The sequence below is a fragment of the Myotis lucifugus genome, unplaced genomic scaffold (assembly GCF_000147115.1).
Source record: "Myotis lucifugus unplaced genomic scaffold, Myoluc2.0 scaffold_29, whole genome shotgun sequence".
NCBI classification, from domain to species: domain Eukaryota; kingdom Metazoa; phylum Chordata; class Mammalia; order Chiroptera; family Vespertilionidae; genus Myotis; species Myotis lucifugus.
The window spans coordinates 2,407,217-2,428,478 of NW_005871077.1; the positions used below are offsets into that span (position 1 = coordinate 2,407,217).

Genomic DNA, 21,262 nt, shown 5'->3' on the forward strand with positions numbered 1-21,262 from the left:
TTCAGTTGCAAATAGTCGATGATTTAATCAATCTTCAGGCTCTCTCCCCTCTGGAGAGGTCAAGGGGTGGAGCTAAAAGTTTCAGCCTTCTAATCACATGGTTGGTTTTCCTGGCATCAGCCCCCATACTTATGTGCTTCCCAAAAGTCACGCCATTAATAATAAAAGACACATTATGGCTCTCATCACTTAGGAAATTCCAGGAGTTTTAGGAGTTCTGTGCCAGAAACTGGGCCAAAGACAAAATATGTATTTCTTCTTATAAATCACAATATCACAGGTAGATAGGTAAGGTGGCATTATACCAGTTTTATGGAATGGACATTTGAGGTCTAACTGCTGTCACGAAGCATAAAGGAAGAGAAAAGAAGGGGAAGGAAGTGATTGGGGTGGGGATCTGAAACTCCTGCCCACTTTGGGGGGGTTCTTTTCTTCATGGCTTACTTTCCATTATTTGACTGAATGAATGGGCAAGTATAAGGTGTGATTATGTATGAATTTATAAATGTAAATGGGTTATTAAGTACTGCAAAATTTTTCTTATTTGTTTAACAAAACTTTTATCATGGAGTATATCACATCCCATCTCCAATTCAAATATTTAATTGAATCAGGAAACTTAATTGAAGGGCCCTTTGAGACCATCTAGTCCAGTTCCCAAAATGACCAATAAGGAAGGGAGACCAGGCTACTTAACCCAAGTTGACGGCCAGGCTAGAGCTGCAGTGCTGTATGTGGGCATGTGTTAATGATATTTAAAAGGCATGGCCCAGCAGGCTGGGCAGAGAGGGCAAGGGAGTCTAAAGGGGGTTTAATCATTTTTTTCCCAATCTTTAAAGTTGTTGAGCATCAGCTCATGTGAGTTTAAGGATCACCATTTTTCTTTTTTTTTTGCCTTTTGTCTTTCCCATGTTTGTCCAAGTCAGCGGTCCTCAACCTGTGGGTCTCGACCCCTTTGGCGGTAGAATGACCCTTTCACAGGGGTCGCCTAAGACCATCCTGCATATCAGATATTTACATTACGATTCATAACAGTAGCAACATTACAGTTATGAAGTAGCAACAAAAATAATTTTATGGTTGGGTCACAACATGAGGAACTGTATTTAAAGGGCCAGAAGGTTGAGAACTACTGGTAAGTATTCTTCACTCATTATAATAGAGTCAGCTGAAACAGCCTCATGTTCACCAAAAGAACCTTTCACAGGTTGTAACATCCAACCAGCTTTATATCAAGTCACACTAGAGTTGAAATAAAGTAGGTTAGGTAAAAGTCTCAGTTAATTAGATTCTTTTTTTATGTATAGCTTTCCCCTGAGGAAAGTTGAAGTAATAATTTTTAAAGTGGGTTTGTAGAGAAGCTTCTGTATTAAGAGGATAGATTGGAAAGACCAAGTTTGTTTGGAGGGGAAAAACAGGGCTTAGGATACAGGAAGAGAAACAATCTTAAACATCATCTTTCCCTGTAATTGAAAGATATGATATTAAGAGATTGTCAGCTTTTAAGTTTTTAAACCAATTTCTGCTATATTTTCTGCAAGTAAGTTACTACCTAGCAAGTCATTAAATGTTGTTTCATCAAGTGACCAAAAGGGGCCATTAGCATACATGTTTCTCTGGGGTCATGCCCTCAGCCCAAAAAGAAGGAAAAACCACAGCTGTTCCTTTAGTGGAATGATAATGCAGTTTTTATCTGGCAAGTCAAATTACAGCTTTGCATTTCTGTCCACTTTAAAATCTTTGGGGCCATCTTAGAAAGGGGATGCCTGTATTATTTTTTTAGACATACTTCAGAATAAATGAAATTTGGAGAGATTAAAATTAGGTAACTGTGGTTATTTAATGGCCAAAGACTTCTAAGTTATCTACATTACGGTTTTATTACAAGTAAGAGTTTGTTGCTGAACTCTTCGGTTGACATGTTTTCCTCTTAGATTAGCACTGCTGAAGAAGAGTGGGGAGGAAGATTGGAAAAACAGACTTACCAGAAAGCAGGAGTACGGCAAAACGACTGTTGCGAGTAGCCTGCACATACAAGAAGTGGAACAGTCACTCAAGAAGAAGGTAATGTTTTCCGTGTTAGGAAAAGCACTGACATCATGCTCGGAAGTGCATCAAACAGGCATGCAAGACTTCACTGATCACTGACTGCTCTGTGAGGCGCTAGCACTTCCTTGCTCGTTGAGTTCACACTTAAAGTCTGTTTCACAGCAGCTTCAGGTGATCAAAAGGTAAAGTCTTGAGATGTCATAGAACTGGGAACAGCACCACCTGCATAATGTATTGGCAAACAAGTTCCTAAATTCTGAAGTGTGTACTTTTACTTCAGTTTAAAACCTTCTTAAATGAATTCTGACTCTACAATGTTATTAAAGCCTTTATAATGAACAACTTTAATTGACCACTAACACTTTATACGTTGCATATAAAGTATGGACTTAAATGTCCTATACTGAGATTTAAAACCTAAATATACAAAATAGGGACATAATTTTGTGGTCAGTGAAACCTTATTTCATAATTGTAAGCATATTTCACAATGAGCAAGTATGCCTTTTATTGAGAATATACAGGAAGATATATTACAAGTTTAAATAAAATTAAGTAACGGATTGTTATCATTACTGGAAAGGATTTGATATGCAGAAGTATTGATTATTTGTTAAATTACTAATGTAATGATGACCAGCATTTGACCAGTTAGTGCACACTTTCAAGACAGATATTGGCTTTCCTGCTGCTTGGCCTGGTGGTTGCCGAAGTCTTGCTGGCTGGAGGCAAGGGGAACACCTGGGGCAGGCACATCCACAGGCAGCATCAAAAGTCTTCAAACAGAAAAGAAAAAACTTTCTACCAGATGATCACCTGGACCCCTTCTAGTTCTAAACCAACTTAAGCATCTGTAAAAGAGGGAAATTGTGAATGTGGCCCTTATACATTAAGAAACTTACAAATATGCTTGCACACAGAACTATGAGGTGGGAGTTCTGACACTATTTTATATAGTATTTCTGGGTCTTTATAGGTCAAATTGGAATAGCAATTTGAATTCTCTCTTTTGAAACATGCATGATATTAAAGATAATGACTTAAAACATTTAATTCTCAGTCATTAGTAAATTTCTCAAATATAATCCCATGTGATTTTTGGATTTGCATACATGTGAAGTTTGGATTTTAAGAATGAGATCCTGAAGTGAAAGAAAATTGGGTCCTTCAACTAGGTCCCATTGCCCACAAACTTTATTTTTAAAAGTCTTGAAATCAGTAGTTCAAAAATAACTTTAACACTTATGTCATTTGGGAAGATACAAAGAAGCCTGAGAAGATGGCAGGCACAATGGCCAGGTGAAAATTCAAATAAAGCTACAAAACACAAAGCTAGATAGATTCATCACGGAGAGTGGAAGGAGGTAAATGCTCCACCCACTTAGAAGACAGGTCATTTGAGGCTCTGCAAACCAGGGCTGTGAGTAGAGGAAGTGTCTGAACTACCTTAACACCTGACTAAGGGACTTAGAAGTCAAGCGATGGGAGAAGGTGACTGCAGTTGCCGGTGGAGTGGAAATCCCAGTCAACAGAAGCACTGGCTCTGAGCATGACTGGGCTTGAGTGTGAACGATGCTCTAGACTAATGGAAGCAACAGTGAACTCACTGCTCCACCCGTCCTCAGTGACCTCATTCACTTTGGCCAGAGACAATCAGCTCTTTGAAGTTAAAATAAGTCGATCTATTTTAGGCTTTCCTAGCAGACAGTGAGACTTCTCAAGTTCTGTGGAGAACAAATGGTTTCACATGGCCTCTGATAAGTCCTTGCCTTGAATTCTTCCCAAGGGCCAGCAGTACATTTCTGTCACACCTCCACTCTGCTCAGATGTGAGGTGCCTTAAACCCGATCTGTCTTAAGACAGTCCCCAGACAGCCGAGGAGTGCTTGAGAAACACCCTGCGTGCTGGTGTCTGAATGCTGCCCTGGAGAGCAAGGACAGTCTTGACCTGTGGTATGTGCAGGCGGGACCTCGCTGTGTGGGCCGGCTCAGGGGAGTGAGCACCAGAACCTTCCGTCTTTTCCACCAAGGTGGAAAGGAGCTGGCTTTACAGCCGGGTCATCATTTTCTGCACAATTTCATCAAACAGCACATATTCATGGTCACCACACATTTTACACTTAGTCCCCTCAAGCTTCTGTGTGCAGTAGGCATAGTCCCATGAGAACACAGAGGAGGCAGGAAATAGAGACAGGACTCTAAATTGCTTCCACTGCCCCTGTGAAAATAACTGCTGTCCAATAAACATAGTAATTTCATGTTATTTAGTAACCACATTAAAAATGTAAACATTGCCTTAAAAATCTATAGCTGCTGTTTCTGTCAAAGGGTTTATCCCAAAAGAATACAAATTTGTGGTGCAGTAGCCAGCATCTCATTCGGGAGTCTATGTGGTAAGAAAATATTCTTTACGCCCATGAATCGATTTGGGAAACTAAGTCAATTCCTTTTCCTACTGGAATATCAGTCATTTCTCAGGGATTATATAACTTAACAGCAGTTCCTTGCTTTCCAAATCTGTCCCCCAAAACAGAGTTGATAAATTGGAGCACTAATTACTTAGGGAGCTGACTCTGTCCTTTCCTCTGACAAAGAGTTCAGGTTCCTTCTCTCTCCTCTCTTCCTATCTCCCTTACCACCTTTCTTTCCTCCTCTTTTCTTTCTCCTGTTCTTGGCTTATTCCAGGGCAGTGCTAACCTGACTTAAACGTTTTTGCTTTTATAGCATATATAATTGGTTTTAAAGCCATTTGGTTTGTAGATTTGTGGAATGTGTACACATGGGCACAATCTGTGGACAGTTTCCTGCAGTGTAATTTATTCCATCAAAAGAGTGAATGCAATGAAACAAAGTGACATTTTGAAGAAGTAATTTGGCAAAAGTTTCTTTGTTACAACAACATTGCAGTTACTTATTTTAAACAAATAACTCTTTTAAATTACAGCCCATGTTGGCATACAGATAGTGAATCCCATGCCCCTTTGTTAAGATAATCACTGGGGATATCAGACTTTTTTAGGAAATAAAAATAGTGTACAGAGTTTGTCATTACAATCCTGGGTCTACTTCTGGGTCACAAATTAGGATTTGATATTTGCTATCCTTCAGTAAGGTCAGGTCACAGAGATTATTATGCTAAGTGAAATAAGCCAGTCAGAGAAAGACAAACATCACATGATCTCATTTATATGTGGAATCTAATGAACAAAATAAACTGACAAACAAAATAGATCCAGAGACATGGGAGCATGGAACAGACTGAGGAATCTCAGAAGGAAGGGGTCGTGAGGGTGAGAAGAGATTAACCAAAGAATTTCTATGCATATATGCATAACCCATGCACAGAAGGTAGTGTGCTGAAGGCCTGGGGAGGGGGCTGGAGTGGGGAAGAGAGCGACAATGGTGGGAAAAAGGGGGACATCTGTAATATGTTCAATGACAAAGATAAATTTTAAAAAATACATTAAAACACACACAAAAACTACCATTATAAAAATAATTAAGCTAAGATCTATGATGTCCCCAGAATGAGTCTTTGAAAATTTAAGGAAGGTACTGTAAATCTGCTACATGCACGTTCTCATTCCTGCTGTCATTGAAATTCTAAATCACAATTTAGGAGTGAAGTCAGTTTAAAGAGCAAGGGGAGGAGGAAGAAAGAGGCCCAAGTTAAAGTTTAGCATGCTGATGGGGGTGGGGGTGGGGGGAGCTTGCCTGGTGTGTGTCGCCTGCCAATGTGAGTACATGCATGCCTCTGGCTGAACCCAGGCACAAAATCCTGGCAAATGGTTATCACATCTTAACTTGACCCAGCTCTTCTGACCCTGCAATGTTACCTATCTGTTTTAACCTGTAGGAAGAAGGAGGATTTACAGATGATAGTATCGTTTCTAAACTGCTTTGGGTAAGCCTGACTCTAAAACAGGTGTCCCTGGGTTACAGCAATATGCCTGCCAGCTATAACTCTCACAGGGGTGGCTCCCTTAGTGCCCTCTGGGTTTGGTTTCTTATCCCAAGGCAAGATGTCACTTTCATTCAGAGTGGGGAGCTATCCTGTGTCCTTAATTTTTTTTAGCATGTCATGAAAAAATTTGAAAGGCTTTGAAGTAGATATTTTATGGTAAATGTTAAAACTCAATTAAACTTATGGTTCCCTTTCTATAACTGAGTATCTTCTATAGATCATAAAACTGACTAGAGTATTCTTACTGTACTTGTGGATTTATTTCAGCATTCTAAAAAATGAACAAATGGGAAGGACACTTTTGAAAAGCTAACTGAAATTGCAATGAGAAATTAACATTCTGTTAGAGAAATCATTGTTTTTGTTTTTGTCTCTCCCCCTCCCCACCCGGATCTGATAAGTCTTCTCACCTCTAATCCTCTCCCTTTGCTCTATAGGAACCTGTATATGCTTCTACTTATTCTCCTACTATACCTGCTGCCCATAAACACCTGTCTTTTGTATCTATTAATCAGGTGAGGAAAGCCTAAACATATTAAGCCTCATTGCAATTTCTGAGCAGTAGGGAAGCTTGTTTCATTTAGGGAAGTTACCGCTGCGTGTGTGTGTGTGTGTGTGTGTGTGTGTGTAATCAGTTCATATATTTATAGTCAGTCACATATATCATATATTTGGCTCAGACTTTCAGATAGACCTGATGATATTAATTCACTTCATAATCATGAAACTGGTTCAAGAAATACTCCAGAGCAGCGGTCGCCAACCGGTGGTCCACGGACCACAGGTGGTCCGTAAGGTCTGAAAGGTTGGCGACTGCTGCTCCAGAGAGTTCCTTGCTCCAGCTCAGCAATAATGCCATCTTGCTTAGCTTGATGAACAAGGAGGATGAATAAGGTGGAGGTAGTGTGGGGTGTGGAAGGGACAGGGAGGAAGGGGCTAGTGTGGCGTGAGCTGGTTGCAGTGATTCTATTGAAATGAAAAACCAAAGCCTCCTGCTTCCTACTCACTGTACCCCATCTGAACCCCACCCCAGAGGAGGGACCTGGCCTGGCTCAAGGCTTCTGTTGGTGCCTAATATGTGATAATTTTTAAAGCTAAAAATACCCATGTTTGGTTTTCTAATGTTGACATTTTTGCAGGAGTCTCTACCCCACTTTGCCTCCATGATTGGTTTTTATTCCCCTTGGAATGTCTCTGGTGTCAGAAGAGCTATGAAAAGCAGCCACATACACTTTGCCATGAGCCCCATATTCTCCTCTCCTCCATCAATGGGACCTGGCTCAGTCATTTCCTTTTTAGGGACTTTATTTGCTCTAAGGTGCTCTCTTCAAAAATTTCATGACTATACTGTCCCCTTAGGCCTGGTAGTGATAAAACAGGCTTCTGAGTGTTAGGTGCAGGATTTCAAACATGAAATCAACAGTGCTGCCAGGGAGAGGTTTCTGAGGGCCCTTCTGTCTATATCTCGCATCTTCACACATGGAAACTCCCCGTTTCTACTCCTGCAGGTGGACTTTTCCCTCACCCTCCTTGGTTCCTTTCCTCTGAAGTTAGGCATGCTGGTCTGTGAGCCAGCCTCACATAGCCAGTCAGTGTCCACCCAAAAATGAGGTTGAAATTAGAGGGGGCACGTGAGTTATTTCTTCTAAATAAGTCAACTTTAAATTAAAAGATGTATTGTTGAGCTCCTTAAATATAAAACATATATATTGTATACATATATACTTTTTTAATAGACTGGTTTTTAGAGAAGTTTTAGGTTCACAGCAGAATTGGGCAAAAAATACCCACCACTGTGCACATAGCCTTTCCCACTATCATCATCCCCATCAGAGACATACATTTGTTACAGTTGATGAACCTACACTGACACATCATTATCCCCCAAAGTCCATAGTTTACATTTGGGTTCATTCTTGGTGGTGTGCATTCTATGGGTTTGGACCAGTGTGTAATAGCTTGTAGCTGTCAGTATAGCACCATGCAGAATAGTTTCACTGCCCTAAAAACCCTCTGTGCTCTGCCTATTCATCCCTTCTCTTCCCACCCCCAATCCTTGACAATCACTGATCTTTCTATTGTTACCATAGTTTTGCCTTTTCCTGAAAGTTGTATAGTTGGATTCATTCAGCCTTTTCAGATTGGCTCCTTTCACTCAGTAATATGCACTTAAGGTTCCTCTATGTGTTTTCATTATTTGATAGCTCATTTCTTTTTAGTGCTGAATACTATTCCTTGTCTGGATGTAACACAATTTGCTTATCCATTTACCTACCAAAGGGCTTCCTAGTTTTGGCAATTATGAAAAAAGCTTCAATAAATATCCATATACCAGTATTCTTTTTTTGTGTGTAGCTAGAAGTTTTTCAATTCCTTTGGGTATTAATGAGCCAATTACTGGATCATATGGTAGGAGTATGTTTAATTTTGTAACAAATTGCCAAACTGTCTTTCAAACTGTCTTACATATCCACCAGCAACGAATGAGGGTTTCTGTTGCTCCACATCCTCACCAGCATTTGGTGGGTACAAGGTTTTGGAATTTTGCTATTGTAATAGGTGTGTAGCAGTATCTCGTTGTTTTAACTTGCATTTCCCTGGTGGCATATGATGTAGAGCATCTTTGCATGTATTTATTTGCCATCTGTATATCTTCTTGAATGAAATGTCTGGTGAGATATTTTTACTATTTTTTAATTGGTTGTTTTCTTATTGCTGAGTTATAAGAGTTCTTATTTTTAAGTTAAAAATATATTTACTGGAGGCGATCTATGTTTTATCACTTGAAAGTTAAAAATGTCTTAAAACTTTTTTATTTTTACTTCTTGACAGTCTTCCCAGATAAATATTTTATGTACCATTAGTGGCACAAGCTTGTCAGTTTTCCCAGATGTCAGGAGACTCCTTTCCTCGGCAGTCCTGGTGTCAGCATTCAGTGACTTAAAGGCTCAGAGAAGAAAACAGCACTTACACAGAACACACACTGTGTCTAATGAACTGTTTGTCTCTTTATTAAGCTTCAGCATACAATGTCTTCTTCCTCACATGCCTCAGGGCTGTACCAGAATAAGATTTTCCTTAATTCCCCTCCTCTTATTTTAGAAGCTGGTGGATGGTGACAAACCAAGTTATGGTTACTTTGAGGTCTACACGTAGTTGAGATCTTCTTCATGTTTTGTTCTGACTACTTGAGGCTGCATGCCCTCATTTTGGTTGGAAATCACTTAAGACAGGGAGAAAGCTAATTTTTTTAATAGTGCACAGAATTCTAAGTGGTAATAGCATTTTTGAAAACTGAGAAGTACTTTTGTCACTTTACCTTATTTCTGTTACTTAACATGTTCTTGGATCATTTCTATAATTTAGTTTAAGTAGATGTGAATAAGATAAAAAATTTTAAAGCCACATCACAATATTTTCCACCCATAAAGCTCTCCAGTTATGGGAGAATCTATTCTTAAGATTGCACTAATCCTATAATACAGGTTAGTTCCACTCTCCCTTGTATTAGCTCACTGTGTCAGAAACATGTAGCGAGAGTTGCACTATAATTTCTTAGTACAGTTGACTCTAGATCAATGCAGCAGTTAGGAGTACAGACCTCCCACCCACACAGTTGGAAATCCATACATAACTTTTGACTACTAGTAGCCTACTGCTGACCAGAAACCTTATAGATAAAATTCAACTCATTTAACATATTTTATGTTATGTGTATTCTTACCATAAAGTACACCAAGGGAAAAGAAAATGTTATTAAGAAAAATCAGAAGGAAGAGAAACTACATTTACAGTATTTATTGAAAAAAAATCACATGTAAATGGACCCATGCAGTTCAAACCCATGATGTTCAAGAGTCAACTGTAGTTATGTAGAGGCAAACCCATCAGTAACAGTGTGGTAGCCTGAAAACATTTTTGCTGTTCGACCCTTTGCACAGTTTCAAGCTGTGTTCTGCTAGGTCCCTGTCCATCCCTAAGAATATCTTCTCTTCTCAATTGTTTCACTGACTTTTAAACACACACACGTTTCCTCCCCTCTCCATCTCCATCTCTGCACTCCTCGTTCATGGAATCTGTGTTGGAACAAGTGAAGCACAGGTTGGGTAGGGCTTCTATTTGTATTCTGACAACTCTCTCTTACTATTCCTGGCAATCCTAAATGTCATTGACTAAACCTGGATAAACCTGGAAAAATGACCCAATATTTACTGCAATATGTATTATGTCCTTCTCTAAGTGGGGAAGAAAAACTTAGAAAGTTAAAACAGTACAATAATGAAGTCTTAAGCTAAAAAAAGTAAATGGACAGAGATGTCCATCTTATTTGTTTTCACATTTTGAGTTCTATAATTTAATAGCAACTTGGAACAATTTCTTTATTAGATTCTCCAGTGAATATATAAGCTATTAGAGGCCCAGTGCACAACATTCGTGCACTGGGGATGGGGGGGGTGGTCCCTCAGCCCGGCCTGCACCCTCTCGCAGTCCGGGACCCCTCAGGGGATGTCCGCCTGCCAGGGAGGCTGGAGAGGCTCCTGCCACTGCCACTCCACTCCCTAGCCGTGAGCCTGGATTCTGGCTGAGTGATGCTCCCCCTGTGGGAGCAAACTGACCACCAGGGGTCAGTCCCTGCCCCCTGGTGGTCAGTGCGCATCATAGCAACTGGTCGACCAGTCGTTCTGGTCATTCTGCCATTCGGTCGCTGGGCTTTTATTATATAGGATATTTTTCTTATTTCATTGGAGAGTCATGTAGAGTGAGATAGCAGGAATTAGTGGGCCCTAAACCAACCCCACTAAGTAGCAGAATTAAGGTGAAACTTCTAGAGAAACAAAACCTTTTACGTTTAATGTTATCATTTAGAGGGGAATAAAAAAATATGCCTTCTTAACACAGATGAAACAGCTGTATCATTCCAAGGCTCCTCTGTGTCACATTCTCAAAGGAGCTCCAGGGGAATCCCAGTGCTTTGGGGAATGGAATTGCTGACTTGGGGATACCAATTTTCTGAGTCATTAACCATACCCCACTACCACACCCAGGACCTTGGAGAGGCTACTGAGTTCACTACAGAGCAGTGATGTCTGGATCCTTGGACAAGCAAACCTTGGCACATTATATGTTTTTTTTCCCAAAATATTTAAGTCAAGTGCTATATTGATTTGATTAAAATTCACTCCTGGGACTTCATATTCAAAGAAAATTAATTTTCTTTTATGAATTTTCATGAAATCCTCCTGGCAAGTCAACCTCATAGTTTATTTAAGAAGTGTATGTGATTCACAGAGTTACTTGGAATTAGGGTCATTTTGACAATTGCAAGTGGGAAAGTTAAAAAAAAAAGGATTTTAAACATTTTTGATAACTCTATTTTGATAAAATTTAAAACTGATAAAAAAGTCATCATAGAGACAGGGTATTCTCATATCTTTTACCAGGTTTATTTTTATTTATGTATGTATGTATTTATTTATTTATTTATTTTAAAAATATATTTCTTTATTGACTTCAGAGAGGAAAGGGGAATGAGAGAGAGAGAAACATCAATGAGAGAGAATCATTGATCGGCTGCCTCCTGCACGCCCCCTACTGGGGATCAAACCCGCAACCCGGGTATGTGCCCTTGGCTGGAATTGAACCTGGGACCCTTCAGTCCACAGGCTGATGCTCTATCCACTGAGCCAAACCAGCTAGGGCTTTTACCAGATTGATATGTTAACATTTGCTCCCTTCCCAACTCCTCTCACCCTTCCTCTCTCCATCCCCCACCCCAGTGCTGGCTGGCTGCTTTCCCCTTATATATTTACTAGTGGCCCAGTGCACGGATTCATGCACATTGAAAGGAAATTAATTAGAAAGTGGCCTGTGGGGCAGAACTGGGCAAGACGGGCTGGACACGCCCTGTAGCCAACCTCCCTTGGTCCCTTCCTGGTGGCACACCTGGGGTGGTGCCGTAGATCGAAGGGTGTCTATGGAGTGAGCAGGGTCCCTCCGGTAGTGGGGTCCCTTGACCTGGCCTGCAGGGATTGGACCAAAACTGGCTCTCTGACATCCCCAGAGGGATCCTGGAGTATGAGGGGGCACTCTGCAAAGTTGCTGTCGTACAGGGTTGGAACACAAACGCAAGTGTGCAGTAAACCAGATTCAGGGCCTACAGTGCCCCAGCAACAACATAACCCATGGTCAAAGGTGGAATCACAAGGCCCCACGAGGAATCGGGCTCCCTCCTCTCGTTTCAGGGTGCATCACCCGAGAACCGCCGCTGCCAAGTTACTGCAGCTCGGCAGCTCCTGAGTTGAGCGTCTGCCCCCTGGGGGTCAGTGCTCATCATAGCGACCATTCGGACAGGCGGAGGGACACTTAGCACATTAGCCTTTTATATATATAGATATCACCACCCAATACCATCACATTAGGGATTAGCTTTCAGCCAATGAATATGGGGAGGAGGGGGAAGCACAGACATTCAGTCTATGGCACACTTCCATAACTATAATACAGTCATCAAGATGAGGAAATATCACATTGATAGAATGTTTAATCCATGGTTCATATTTCAATTTTGTCAATTTCTCCCTAATGACTTCCCTTTTACCCCCACCCACACCCTATTTAGGATTCAAGCCAGGATCATGCATTGTATTTTGTTGCCCTGTCTCTTTATTAAAAGGTTTTTAACCTAATTTAAGTGACCAAAGATCTTAGAACCAGTTCTGTCTATGATTGCTCTGTGGAAGAAGTCTGTAAAAGGAAGACTCCTAAACGAGATGATGGCGAAGTCCATATTCGTGGCTTAAGCCAGCTGGTGTCAGCGCAGGCATGGTTTTATGCTGCTGGAAAGGCGGGAAAGACCTGTTTCCTGCACTGCCTCCGTCGTCCCAGGGCTTTAAGAAGGGCCCCCCCCCCCACCACCCCAACAAATCTGGGAGTTATGCCCTGTTGGTCAGTTAAGGGAAGCTGATTTGCCACTTGGATGGAGTTGAGGAAGAATCAGTGGCCCCAGATGTATTTCCCCTCAGGGCTCCTGGCACTCACACTGTGTCATTGGAGGCCTGACCCTCACTTTGATTCATGTTATTCAAAGGAAAAGTCCTTATGAGAGAAGAGGAGCTGGGGAAACTGCCAAATGCCTTAGCGGAAATGGCATTTCTCCGTCTAAGAAGATCCTGGGGTGAAAGCAAAAGCACAAACCCAGGAGGTTGGCCACCACCATCTTTAGAGCCCCTCCTGGATGGCCTCGAGGGGGCAGCCCAGAGGCTCCTGTCTGGGAGGGGCTCTCCTCCTCCACACTGGCCCCCAGGGCTCCTGCCCTCTCCCTCGCTTCAGGCCCTGGCCCATGCCCTCACAGAGAGGGGTTTAGAGTGAAGCTCTGTCCTGCCAACATTGGAAGGCCTCCTGCCCGAACCACCCTACTACCATCACCCACTCTTTCTCAGGGCCACACCCCTTCTCTCTGGGCCTGGGTGCCTTGAGCCCTGTCCTCTGCCTCCTTCCTGCTCTTCATCCTCTGACCTCAGCCCCAGCAGCCTGAGCTCTCCCTCTTGCCCTGCTCTCTCAGTCCCCTCAGCTTTTCCCTTGGGCTAAATGAGTATCACCAATGGCTTAGAAAGTGAAGAGGCAGGAATCTCCAGAACCCCAATTAGAAGTTTATAAAAAGCATTTTTTACATGAAAATTTTATTATATATATGTTATATCTGTAGCACAGTTCATCCTCATTGTCAGATATATTATGACCTACAAGTTAGGCCCTGATTGCCTAACTCCCATGTAACATAGATGCTCTAGAAAAAGCATGTCAAGTTCCAGAAAACCTTATAGCACACCTTACTCCTGATCAGCTTTTCCTGCTTTATGATTGACCATGTTCCTGTGTACTTAGTTGGTAAGATCTTCTAGATTGATAGTGTTCTTTGTGATACATATGCTAATATGTGTAATACATATATATATACATATATATGCATATATACAAACACACACATATATATATTCATATACACACATAATGTATATGAATAAAATAATCTCATCACCTGAGTTTAACCAGATAGGTAAAACAGACAAATTTAAAAACCCTGTAAAGGTCCTGGCATGAAGGCTGTCTCTTTTTTTGTTTATTTTTACAAAGTATCGTTCTGGTGTTCCAATTTTTCAGACAAATAGTTAAAAAAACAACAACTAAGTTTTGATTTAAAGTTTCAGTATTGCTGATGGTGATCTCTGATCCAAGCTGTAAGGAAGGAAGGCAAACCTACTTCAGAACAGCTACGGCCAGTTTCGGACAGTGTTGTATCCTCTTTGTTAGCCTGCTTTTCAGCTCACGAAATGCTATGGGCTAAAATTCACCTCTCTCTCATTTCCCTCTTCTGTTTTCTCGTTCGTACATGTTAAACTCAGCAGGTCACAGAAAGTCGAGAGAGCCAAATGACTATCGAAGAGAGGAAGCACCTCATCACTGTGAGAGAGGAAGCTTGGAAGACAAAAGGCAAAGGGGCAGCAAACGACTCCACCCAGTTTACCGTGGCTGGGAGAATGGTGAAGAAAGGTCAGTATGCGAATGTGCATGTTGTACACGTGTACATGTGTGCATACATGCTCCATCACCCATGGAGGGGAGGAGGTCCCGTGACAGCTCAATGAAAACAATCGCACCATGGTATATTTTAGTTTTTAATCTCAACAGATGTTCTGTAAATGGTTTTGGGATTGGTTTATTTAGATATTTCTACTGAAACCTTTTTATACATAGCATCATCTTCAATGTAAAAGGCATAATTCAATTTCAAAACTTAGCCATTTGGAAATTGAGCACAGGTTTCAAAAGCAATTGCAAGTCTGCTAACAAATCTTAGTTCTTTCCCATAATTGCTTTCAAATTATTTCCATTTTTTTGCCATCTGGCAATGAGTTAACCCAAATTAGCCTTTCTCAATGAAGAAGGAGTTTCCCTCTTCTCCCTTGTAGGGTAATTCCTAGGTCCCTTTCCATAAAGCTGAGTTCTCTGGCTTACAAAGCTGTATTTCCAAGTATGTTTTAATATATACCCAATTCAAGGAGTGGGATTTCCTGCAGACAGTCATTTATCTGCATCTAAGCTCTTGGAACTAATTTGAAACCTGTACACAAAGATTTATGAAATTGAGGAGTCACATGGTTAGTAAAGTCACCAGAGAGCTTTAAGCCTCCATATCTTGTAGGAAATGTTTAAAATTTGGATCCCTTTGTCTCTTATTGCGTATGCCTTTATTTTCTGGGTTATTGTTTAAAAACAAATTTTCTAAATTAGTGATAAAGATTTTCACATTCACTTAGAGTTCATTTATGTTGTCATTAGCTCTTCTAGGTTTATCTTTCCCTTTTCTCAAAATCTTTCACGATTCTCACTCATAAATAGTGCCTAACTCACTGTAGTCTCATAATAAATCTTTGCAGATGGAAGAGAGGGAGGGAAAACCCTTGAATTGTGATTAACTCAAATCTTGGTGGAATAGTCCTCACTAACAAATTCTTAACTAATCTTGGAATTGTCAAAAGATAATAGCAGATAATTTACTCTCACAAAATGAGATAGCATTTGAGTATTTTCACCAAATCACAGAAGAGTGTGATCATGTTAAACTACTTTAATATGAGCCCCATCCTGTGCTATCAAAAGCAGCTCCTTAAGACCCACATTGATCAAGAAGAATTCAAGCTGAGAACTTGAACCAGAGCTCAGATCTAGCCTGGACTTTTATCCTGATGACTTTATTTTTCTTTCATCTTAAAAATCACATTTATTTGTAAGTAGGCCACTTACTACCAAACCCCGCTGCTCTAGTCCACAGCACTGTGAGATGAAGGATATTTGCTCTTACGTGGGCTCGGAGAGCAAGATCCAAGAAGTTCCTATCTCAGTGGACGAGTTTGCATTCACATTTTCCTGACTAAATCAGAGATCTTTATTTAACAGGTGCTATGTTGTTGGCTCAGGAAATAATTTTCTTACACTTTTAGCCTAATGCAAAACACTGTACCCTATTTTTCTAATATTTGTTACCACCTACTGGTTATATGTTTCACTTGCGTTATCAGCTGTTTTTTATTTGCCATAATATGGCATCCAGTTTATACTCACTATAGAATAAAATAACCCCCTACACTACAGTCACTGAGACATCCCATTTCATCTAGTTACAATGGCACATATGAGTTACTGCGTATCAGTGAATTGCCAAGAGGCACACTGTACTCTCATTTTCATTCTCTCAGGCCAGGAAACTCTACTGTTCTCTAGCCTCATTAGGACTTTTCCCCTTTCTGATACTCCTAGAGTGTCTGTAATAATTAGCACTCCAAAAGCTTTCTGTGATATTCTAGTATTCTCCTGGAAGAAAACTACTCAAAGTATGCCTTTGAACAAGAGGGATATGAAAATGTTCCTGAAGAGAGTGGGTAATGGTTTTTGCAAGTAGAAGTCATTGAAAAGAGGTATGGGGAGTGCTCTGTGTTAGTGTGTAATTTAAATCTATTTGCCCTCTCACATTGCAGAACATACTTATATCTAGCTGGGAAAGAGGTGGCCCACATCCAAGAGCTCTCCTGCATGCTGCTGCCTGAATGGGCAGCAGGGGGCGCCCTGGCAGTACAGAGGGCCAGGTTTCCTGGTTGCCTGTTTTTAACTTTAGAGTTAATGACCTCCATGCTAATGAACCTTTCAATGTCTTTTTTGCATCCTTTTAGTAGGTAATGATTTACTGCTCCAGCCTGTGATACCAAATTTCACCTATCTTTATTATCTTTCAAGAAAAATTTATTTTCTCACTGATGGAAACCCTTTGCAGGTCTGGTAAATGAAATCAAATTTGAAAAGTTGACATCATCAAGCAAATATATGTATGTCTTAAGGACTTCTAGAATAGCACCTAAAACTTAAGTTTTAAACTAGATTTCAGTATTTTGCCTTAAAATTTTAATGCTACAATACATCTTTCTCTAGCTCATAGGAGGAAGGAGCAGAGCAATTCATTAATTTATTTTTCCTTGTAGGTGATAGTGACTCATCTTCTTCAGATGTGCTTTGAGGGATGCTTAAAGTGGCAATGTTATCTAAGGATTTCACATTTATACAAACAACATTAACACCTCATTTTTTCCTTTGTAAATATACTAATTATTTTCCTTTCCAAATCCTTCTATTTAAGTTGGGTGTGAGAGGGGATGTTGATTTTTGTTTTTATCAAAATTTCTTGTTCTGACCAGATACCTTTTTTATGCTGGAATTCCTTTCTTTCCCTTTCATGTGTCCCTTACCATTTCTCCCTTTAAAGATTCCCCACCCTGCTTCGTGATAAATATATGAGAAAGCATATCATGGGTTCCCAGCCACACCAGAGATGGATATGCCCTTCCAAAGATCACAAATCACTTTCACTGTGTACTCTTCTGTCTTTTCTTCTACAGGGTTAGCACTCTTCAGTTATTGCTCAGTAAAGCCACACTCCTCTGAGTGATGCTCCAAAGGCTAGACTGTCCCTACCTCACCTCAGCCTGGAAGGAAACTCGTGCTGGCAGCCACTACCAGCCAGTGCGACACAACCCCTTCTCCTCTTCCTCCGTGGGAGATGGTGCAAATAGACTTCCTCCTCAACTATGCGCACCACCACTAAGGGCCTTCAGAGCTCACACTCCATTTATTCAAGTATATTCTGATAGACTGTTGTACCTTCTTATCCCACTTAGGTGTTACGGCCATGTTTCCCCACATCCCCATTATTCATTTTGGAATGGCAGCTTATCAGCTACTAACGTCCTTAGAAACTATCAGATTCTATTTACATGTGCAGTTGTCCTACACAGTCATGGTACCTGCCAAATGTACTTGTATGTGCACATGCATGTTTGTGTATAAATTCTATAAATTGTAAAATGTACATTGGAGATAAGAGGGGTCCACCAGGGTTAGGGGAATTTCCAGGAATGACCCTGAGGTACTAAATAGCTCCTTGTTTGTTCTGCAGGTTTGGCATCACCCACTGCCATAACGCCAGTAACGTCCCCTATTTGCAGTAAAACAAGGGGCACAACACCCATTTCCAAACCCCTGGAAGGTAAGTCACCAAGGCACCCGATATGCCAGGGGCTCTGTGATCAGAAGAGTCCTCAGTGGGTCTCTCTCATTGATGGTTTCTACTTGCCTAGATATTGAAGCCAGACCAGACATGCAGTTAGAATCGGACCTGAAGCTGGACAGGCTGGAAAGCTTTCTGAGAAGGCTGAATAACAAAGGTACATGCCAGAAGCCAGAGGGAAGCTTTGGTTTATATACCTGTAGCACACTGCGATTCGTATTTCAGTGAGTAGCTAAGGAAACATAAAAGAACCTGCTCCTCTCTCAAAACCTCTACATCCCAATTGTGATGGCTTTCTCCTCAGTTAAATTGTCTTCTTTCTATATGACTGGACCGATTTGTTCTGTAAGCATTATCTTTGCTGTTATCTTTTTAAACATTAAGTTACTAATCAAGCCGGATTGTATTACCAAGCTCTGATCCATTTGATAATGTACTAAATTGGGGATCCCCAATAACATTTCTTATTAAAATCTAAATCTTGGGGGTGTCATCCCATCAGAATCATGATTTAATTTTGCTTTTAACCCTGAGAGCAGATTATCCTACTTATACAAAGTCAACATGATCTTGGGCCTGATTAACCTTAAATTGTATATGTTAATTTCCAGTAAGGTAGCAGCTGATATATCTTATAATCGCAAATAATTTCTAAAAGGAAATTTTGGTAAATAATATGTTGAAATAAATATTTCAGTACAAAAGTCAATGGAATATACAAAATGAAAGAATAAAATGTAGTAATACCCTTATCTCTTAATTAAAATTTCCAGTACTTGAAGCTTATCAAATATTATACTTTGGGAGTCCCTGTCATTGAAACTGACCCCTAATAGGTGGGAAATAATACAAAAGAAAAAAAAAAACACCCACCCACACACAAAAAAACCCTTTAAACCAGAAATATAAAAGTGTAATAGAATAACTAACCTGGCAAGGCAAGCAGTGCAACCAGTTCAACAGTGATCTAGCCCAGGGGTCTAATCCAACTCACCACCTGTTTTTGTAAATTGAGTTTTATTGGAACACAGTCATGGCCACTGTTAAGGTATTGCCTATAGTCACTGTTGCACTACAACAGCAGAGTTGAGTAGTTATAACACAGGCCATAGAGCCTCCCATGTAAAGCCTAAAATGTGTACTTCATGGCCCTTTGCAGAAAAACATTTTTCTGACCCCTCATACAGAGACTGAGGCTACTTCTGCTTCGAGTAGCAAAAGGAATTTAGTGGGCTTGTGTGCAGCAAGGACAGCCTTGTGTCTTCTACACGTCACAATGCAAGCGTTGTTCGCACTGGAAGTCCTTCCATGAGAAAGCAAGGAAGGCCTAGGAGGCATCCACAGGACCCTGGATATCACTATTATGGCTGTCACTATGGAGAGGGGCGGGGGATAATTGTTAAGATATTGTGAGGTGCAGTTGGAATAATGTTTTTACACAAATTTATGTTGTTTACTTGCTTGTTTATTGATAGTTGGTGGGATGCAAGAAACTGTACTCACTGTCACGGGCAAATCTGTTAAGGAAGTGATGAAGTTGGACGATGACGAAACCTTTGCCAAATTTTACCGCAGCATGGATGATACCGTGCCAAGGAGCCCTGTAGAGCTGGAAGAAGATTTTGATGTTATTTTCGACCCTTATGCCCCCAAGTAAGTTACTGAAATTTCCATCTTTCACCTACTGAGAATGGACTCCTCCATCGGCCTCTACCCAGGATTTCCATGAGGCTCTTCTCTCTCACTCTGATAAAACTTCATTACAGACAAATTATACACTAGTAGTCTTCCCCCCCACCCCTCCCCCCCACCCCCCGGTCCCTTTATTCACAGAGGGTATGTTCTAAGATGCCTGAATCTGGAGATCATACCAGATCCTTCATATAGTATTTTTCCCCCCTGTATTTCATAAATATAAATACCTTTTCACTTAAAGGAAGCACTATATGGCTTCTCTCTGGCATCTCTGAATTACCATCATCACTACTCTTGTTCTTTGGGGCCATTATTAAGTAAAATAAGGGTGACTTAAACACAAGCACTGTAATAATGTGACAGTCGATCTGATAATCAAGGTGGCTACTAAGTGACTAATAGGCAGGAACACCTACAAGGTGGATGAGTCACAGGATGGAACGGAACGGCAACAAGTGTTACACTGCTATTCAAAATGGCACATAATTTAAAACTTATGAATTATTTATTACTGGAATTTTCCATTTAATATTTTCATACTGTGGATGACCCTTGGTCACTAAAACTGTGAAAAGTGAAACCATGGAATGGGGGGAGAGGGGTCCTACTGTATTCTCTGAGCCAGACACATAGTGCTGTGGGTAGATGAAACATGCATGCCCAGAACCGATGCACATACAGGCATGTGCCACAGATATTTGCCCTGTTCCTAAAATGTCTCTGGATTTTTCACATACTCCAATATTGTTCTCCATATTATTAGACTAACATCATTTCATAGAGATTTCTATATCGTCCTTTATTTTATACAAAAATTAGTGCACTCGCGGGGGTCCCTCAGCCTGGCCTGTGCCCTCTGGCAGGCTGGGACCCCTTGGGGGATGTCCACCTGCTGGCTTAGGCCCGCTCCCCGGGGGAACGGGCCTAAGCTGGCAGTCAGACATCCCTCTGGCAGCCTGGGAGCCCTTGGGAGATGTCCACTTGCCAGCGGGGAGCAGGCCTAAGCTGCAGTCAGACATCCTTAGTGCTGCTGAGGAGGCAGGAGAGGCTCCCACCACCACCGCTGTACTGGCAGCCATCTGCCTGGCTTGTGGCTGAGCAGAGCTCCCCCTGTGGGAGTGCACTGACCACCGGGGACAGCTCCTGCATTGAGCGTCTGCCCCCTGGTGGTCAGTGTGTGTCATAGTGACCAGTCATTCCCAATCGTTCTGCTGTTAGGGTCAGTTTGCATATTACCCTTTTATTATATAGGATAGAGGCCTGGTGCACGGGTGGGGGCCAACTGGTTTGCCCTGAAGGGTGTTCCGGATCAGGGTGGAGGTCCCCACTGGGGTACCTGGCCAGCCTGGGTGAGGGGCTGAGGGCCGTTTTCAGGCTGGCCACGCCCGCAGTGATCCAAGCTCCCAGACTCTCCTTTTTTTCTTTCTTTCTTGTTCTGGG

General features: G+C 41.2%; 1 protein-coding gene across 4 annotated transcripts in view; it reads left to right on the forward strand.

Annotated features, from left to right (window-relative positions):
- SVIL (supervillin) overlaps window positions 1-21,262 on the forward strand; it is a 154,326-nt gene that overhangs the window by 98,356 nt on the left and 34,708 nt on the right. For 3 of the 4 annotated variants that reach the window (XM_023752193.1, XM_023752194.1, XM_023752195.1), the window contains 5 exons: window positions 1,935-2,064; window positions 14,415-14,562; window positions 18,017-18,106; window positions 18,198-18,284; window positions 19,603-19,780. In XM_023752193.1, coding sequence (XP_023607961.1) covers window positions 1,935-2,064; window positions 14,415-14,562; window positions 18,017-18,106; window positions 18,198-18,284; window positions 19,603-19,780 — 633 coding nt within the window. Of the gene's footprint in view, window positions 1-1,934; window positions 2,065-5,904; window positions 5,953-6,449; window positions 6,528-14,414; window positions 14,563-18,016; window positions 18,107-18,197; window positions 18,285-19,602; window positions 19,781-21,262 lie in introns of all 4 variants that reach the window. The other variant, XM_023752192.1, reaches the window with a different exon arrangement.